At 55.9% G+C, this 6,065-nt stretch overlaps 1 protein-coding gene across 3 annotated transcripts in view; it reads right to left on the bottom strand.

Annotated features, from left to right (window-relative positions):
- Window positions 1–3,553: 3,553 nt before the first annotated feature.
- St6galnac4 (ST6 N-acetylgalactosaminide alpha-2,6-sialyltransferase 4) overlaps window positions 3,554–6,065 on the bottom strand; it is an 8,391-nt gene continuing 5,879 nt past the window's right edge. For 2 of the 3 annotated variants that reach the window (XM_023701674.1, XM_023701672.1), the window contains exons 5-6: window positions 5,204–5,311; window positions 4,019–4,205 (exon numbers count right to left, since the gene is read on the bottom strand). In XM_023701674.1, coding sequence (XP_023557442.1) covers window positions 4,019–4,205; window positions 5,204–5,311 — 295 coding nt within the window. Of the gene's footprint in view, window positions 4,206–5,203; window positions 5,312–6,065 lie in introns of all 3 variants that reach the window. The other variant, XM_023701671.1, reaches the window with a different exon arrangement.

Here is a 6,065-nt window from a genome sequence, read left to right as displayed (position 1 = left end):
CCTCCCTTCCTCCCTTCCTCCCTCCCTTCCTTCCTTCCTTCTTGCCTTTTCTTCTTTCTTCTACACAGTGTCTCGTTGTGTAGTTCAGGTTGGCCTTAAGCTCACTTGGTAGCCCAAGATGCTCTCAAACTCTCAATGATCCTCCTGCTTCAGCCTCCTGAGTGCCGGGATTACAAACTGAGATTACAGGCCTGTGTCACCATGTCTGGATGGGATTTTTGTTGTTGTTTCTTTTCTTTTGCTTTGTTTTTTGAGACAGGGTCTCACTATGAAGCCTCAAACTCACAGTGATCCTCCTGTCTCAGCCTCCCAAGTTCTGAGATTATAGGTGTGCTTGATTTTTTAAAAATGCAGTCACCTTTGCACATCAGGTACCTGAAAGTGTAAATGCACTTTGTAGGTGTGAGGAGGAAGCCACAGGGACTGCTGGGCTAGGTATCCTTATGGGAGGGGACAAGAAAGCTGAAGCTGCCTTCACTTTATAGACTTTTAAAAGCTTTATAAACTTCTAGGATGTTTGCCTTGTACTGATTTGGTAAGTTAGTAACAATCTGTTTTTAATTAAAAATGAAGAGGTGGGGGGCAAGGTCCACCCAGCATCAGGAAGAGAAATGCGCCTACCGCAGGAGTGGATTTGCAGCTTCCTGCCCACCCAGTGTCCCAAGTCATTCTTCCTAGCCTCAGCCCCATCCTCTCCCTGGTGCTTCCCACCATGCTGGCCATCCTTACCCTGCCCTGCCACACAGAACAGAAAACCAGAGGTGGCAGGGGAATAACAGACATCAGGGTCCCCAATGGCCTTGGCCACCGGGTGCAGGTCAGAGGCTGCACCAAAGGCAGGAGCATCCTGTTCCCAGCCCTTCTCCCCAGCCCAAGCCCTGGGACCCCAGAAGTGAGAGGGCGCCTCAGCCCAGCCTCCAGATCACAGTGGGGCCTTACTTGTTCTCCTCAGGCTTGTGACATTCCTGCCCAGGTCCTGTAGGAGGCTTGGCCTCAGGGCTGGCGTCCCTTGGCAGGGTTGGGAAACGGGATCCTGAGCCCCAGTAGCTAGGACAGGGTGAGCTTTTGCACAGATACCTTGAAACACACCCCCACAGACCCCCTGAAATAACCCCTGGAAAGCCAATGGTACCACTGTTACCTTGGCTTTCCAGAGGAAACAGGCTCAGAGAACACATGGATGGCAGGGCTAGGATGGATGCCCCAAGCCTGAGAGAGCTGCACCAGCCCCCACAGGGCCACTGGTGGATGGGGGCTGTGGCCAGCCCCAGTGGCCCTTGCTGACCTGTCTGGCAATGGTCTTCGTCTGCAGGCCCCACTCCATGCTCTGGGGGAACAGGGTTGCCTGTGCCCAGAGGAAGTGGCTGGCGAGTCCCAGAGCAGGAGCCTGCTGCCCTTCCTGCCCTGGAAGCAGGGGTGCTACGTGTGTGCCACACTACACTTCTTGCCCCTTAGCAGGCCTGTGTCTCTTGCAATAGGGCCACTGTGGCTGGAACCCAGGGCCCTATGCATGCTAGGCAAGGGCTCTACCATGGGGCCACACCCTGGCCCCTTTGCAAACTTTCTTGTGCTCTTGATGATTTTTCCCCTTCCATGGTGCTCTGGAAAGAGCCCTAGGAGACCTCACCCAGCTAGGAGACCTCACCTGCCACCCAGCTCACAATCTGAGGCCAAAGCCAAGACTGAGCGAGAGCACAGTGTGCCCAAGGACCTTCCTGGGGTGTCAGCCTGGCTAGAAGCCCTGAGTGGGTCCTCTGGGGTCCAGAGGCAGTCTGCAGGAGGGGCCTCTGGGAGAGACAGGTAGGAGTCAGGTCTCCAAACCAGCCCCATGAATGCTGCTCCCAAACCTCAGTGGTTCTTTGCCAACATGGGCAGTGAGATCCACAGCGGTGGCCCCAGGCAGAGCTGACCGTACCCAGGGTGCCTGGTGTCCTGACCCTGTCCACATCAGTGAGGCTGCCGCTGTGTGAAATGACTCTGGGTCTCTCTGGGCTCCACAGGCCAAGAACGGGGTATGGGCAAGGCATCCCACTCCTCCTTGATATGTGGGACCCATTGTTTTAAGTAGGGATTAGGGGGTATCTTCTGCCCACCGCTTACCTTACGACAGCTGCCCAGTGGGGAGGGGATCCTCAGCTTCACCACCGGAGCCCTAAGCAGACCTTAACCAGCTGCCAGACTTGTGAGGAGGCATTTTTGCGCACCCAGAGGGAGTGGCTAGCGAGTCTCAAGACAACTGTCTGAGCCACCTCAGCAGCAAATACCACACCTCAGGGCTGGGCCAGCATGTGCTGGAGGATGAACGAGGAAGTGGCCACCTCCGGGAAGGGGGATGAATCCTCTCAGGGCCACAGTTTCCCAGACCCTTGGACACACCTACTGTGCAGGTGCAGGGTGCTGTGAGCAGGGAGGGGCAGAGCAGGAGCCTGCTGCCCACCACGGGACAATGCCAGGATGCCAGCTAAAGAGGACATCACCGTTTAAAACAATGGATCCCACATATCAAGTGCCAGCCATGCAGTGGGCATAGTCTATAATCTCAACACTCAGGAGGGTGAGGCCCAGGCATCTCAAAGTTCAAGGCCAGCCTGGGTTCAGCCCTCACCCTGCTCCCCCCACTCAGGGTTCTCCTACCTCTCCTCACTTGGGCAAACCTCCAGGGCCTGCCTGGCACTGGGTAGGGGACATGTGCAGTGCTGCTGCGGGCCAGCCCCTGGCCTCTCCTGAGCAGGTAGGGGTAGGAGGACCTGTGCCCCAGTCACCCAAAGCCCTCAGCAGGACTGCCTACATTGTTTGGGGCGCCTTGCAGCCTTTGTGGTGGGAGAACAGAAGCACATGAAGTTGGTGAGAGTGGAGCAGGAAGCTAAACCCAAGGCTTCCGTCCACATGAATGTGCTCTTGAGACCAGAGACCCAGAAGCCCAGGACTGTGACCTCAGCCTCTCCACAAGGGAGAAAGGGCTGGGTTCCTCCTGGGCGCTCTTCTCCCTTGGTGCAGGCCAGGTCCTCAGGCACAGCTCAGGTCTGATTCTCCCTGACTCAGTCTCCCATGGATGGGGCTACCCTCGTGGCCCGACGGTGGGTCTGTTCCTCCCATTTCACAGGTAAGCAAGATGAAGCTGTGACTGAAGGGCTCCGGCCACAGCCAGGGACAGTGCAGGACTCACTTCTATGTCTCCAGTGGGCCACCCTTTGCCCTCCTTTCTGTAAAGTGATCAACTCCAAGGCTAATAGGTAATTTAACTGCCAAATGCTTTGGAATTTGACCCCTGGACTAGGAAGATGAGGCGGGATAGAGGAATCCCTTGCCCATCCTACCAGGTCCATTCCTGCAGGGTGCAGGGCAGGAGCTCCTGAGAAGTATCTGACTCAGCCCCATCTCCTGGGGGAGCACAGCTGTAGCACACAGTAGGGTGGCCTTGGTGTAGAGGGGCACATGCACCGGGGGCTTGGCCTGGGAGGAACCGCAGCCAGCCCTCTGGCCACCATGTTATGGGCCGTGTCCACGAAGGAAGCCATAGTCCCAACCCTGGACGCATGACCACTCCAGACAGTGTCCAGAAAACGCATTTACCCGTACACTCCGGAGACGGCTCTGGTAGTTATGCTCAGAGGCCCCTGTGCCCCACAAACCCGAGGCTCCTGGCTCCCCTGACCGGAGCCCCAGTCTGAGAAGGTGGCACCAGAGGTGGCTGGGGTGGACCGGCTCAGGTCATGCTGCTGGTGAGTGGGGCCACTAACCCCAGGGCAAAGGCCACTTGAGAGACCTGGTGGTGGGCTGAACCCCAAAATCAAGATGTGATTCCTTGGGAAGTGGGAGTGGGGAAGGTGCCCCTTCAACCTCCCTCAAGGCATAGCGCTCCGGGTGTCCCCAGATTAGGGCAGGAAAGAGCCCTAGGTTGACCCGGCATGTGGCAGGAGGCAAGAGGCATAAATTAAATGTTCGAGGAGTCATGTGGTGGCCCAGGATGGGATGAGGGCCTGGCGGAAGTGAGGCGGCTAGCTGCCCACAGCAGCTACTAGGCCCTCCAGGATGGGTGGGTGAACACAATCGGCCTCTTCTTGGCCCAGCGCGAGAACACGGCCTTCTCGGTGATGAAGCGATGGGCACTCCGCGGCGCGCGTTCGTGAGCCAGGTACATCTGGCATTCATCCAGCCGGCCCTTCTCAAAGTAGTGGTAAGGCACCGAGGGGGGGCTCTGCTCCCTGTAGGGTGGGACACGGCCAGTGGGGACACTGTCATCTCCCCTGCACCAACCCTGGGAGACCCAGGCTTGGTCCTCGGTAGCGGGCCCCTCTTTCCCCCCACACAGAGGCAGCCAGCCCTGTGCCCTGCGGCCTAGGGACCCTCAGCAGGCCACAGCCCACCAATCAGGCCAGGGCTGGATGCTTTGAAACAAGTTCCAAAGTGAACACAGGTGTGAACACTTGTGAACTGTTTACAGTAACACTTGTCAACACTGAGGTATAATAATGTGACAAGGTTGCAAAATACCCTCTCTGGAGCTGAACTGGATGTTAGAAAGCTTCGACAGTAACAAAAGTAAAATTTTATCTGTAATCTACCAGAGATACATGTTCGATAGCTACACATCCCCTGTTTTTAGAAGGCACTTCTTAGATATGCCCTCTAAATGGTTAAACAATCTTCTCAGAAAGATTGTAATTTTTTTCCCCAGTGCTGAGGATGGAAACTAGGAACTATGGCCTCAAGCATGCTTAGCGAACGCTTTACCATTAGCTATACCTCTAGCCCAGAAAGTTTAGAGTGTGTGTGTGTGTGTGTGTGTGTGTGTGTGTGTTACCGAGGCTTGAACCCATGGCTTTCACACTGAGCTAACTCCCAGCTCTTTTTGAGACAGGCTCTTGCTAAGTTTCTCAGGCATGACTCAAACTTGAGATCTTTTTGCCTCAGTGCCCTGAGTGCTGGGATTATGAGCCTGTGCCACACAGCCCAGCTTAGAAAGCTCAATTCTTTCCTCTATTTTATACCCAAAGAGGCACAGGCTCCAGGAGGAGGCAGGCAGCCCGGGCTACCCCAGCAGTGGTGGGGTCTGGAAAGGAGCCTTTTCCGGGAACTGAGCACTTTTCCTGAGGTCTGGTGCCCACAGGTTTCTGTACCTCTGCCACGCAACCCCCACAGCTCCCGGATCCCCTGGTAGGGGTTGGGTGCCCACACTTCCCTCCTGTGGGCGGCATCTCACCTGCAGTAGCTGTCGCTGACCATCCCATAGACCACGATCTCCTCACACAGCTCTAGAGCCAGGATCATGGTGAACCAGCCAGTGCTGAGAAATGACCCCGACTGCCTCCTGGGGGACACAGGGAACTGTCACGGAGACTGCTGATACCCCAAGCTCATGAGGCCTCAGCATGGTGCCCCGCCATGCATGGGGGTCCTGGGGAAGCCCAAGGCCACTGGCAGACAAGAGGAAGAGCCGGCTGCAGAGCTGGCTGCACCCCCTCCCCATCCAACAGAGCTAGACCAAGTCCAGCTCTGCACCCAGTATGTTGGGTGTGGATTCTGGGCGGATCTTTCCTTATCTAGGAGGCCAGGTTGGGGGAGACAGGTAGTGGCCAAAGAGCATGTGGTTAAAGGTGGTGGAATAGATGAGCATGATAGCACATGCCTGTGATCCAAGCTGTTCAGGTGATTGAGGCAGGAAGGATCCTAAGTTCATCGACAGCCTGGGCGGCCAGAGAGATAGCTCAGAAATCTAAGCACCTGCCTGGCAAGTACAAGGACCTGGGTTCAATCCCTGGCACTGCATGCCATGCCAGCCCCGCCTTGGGCATGCATTGCCAGCCACTGAGAACGGGCATGATGGCACACGCCTGCAATCCCAACTCTGGGGAGGCTGAAACAGGAGGATCACTATGAGTTTGAGCTGTGTAGCAAGACCTTGTACCAAATACATAAAATTAGGGGGCCTGCCCCTTAGCTCAGTTCTTTAAGTGGCTGCTTCAACAAAGAAGTCAGGCTCAGGTTCGATCCCCACAACTCAAGCCAGCCAAACCTGCCCTGAAGGCATTCGGAGCAAATACATAAAATTAAAAAAAAAAAAA

The sequence above is a fragment of the Octodon degus genome, unplaced genomic scaffold (assembly GCF_000260255.1).
Source record: "Octodon degus isolate 3935 unplaced genomic scaffold, OctDeg1.0 scaffold00138, whole genome shotgun sequence".
NCBI lineage: Eukaryota > Metazoa > Chordata > Mammalia > Rodentia > Octodontidae > Octodon > Octodon degus.
This window is presented reverse-complemented; position numbering and strand designations above follow the sequence as displayed.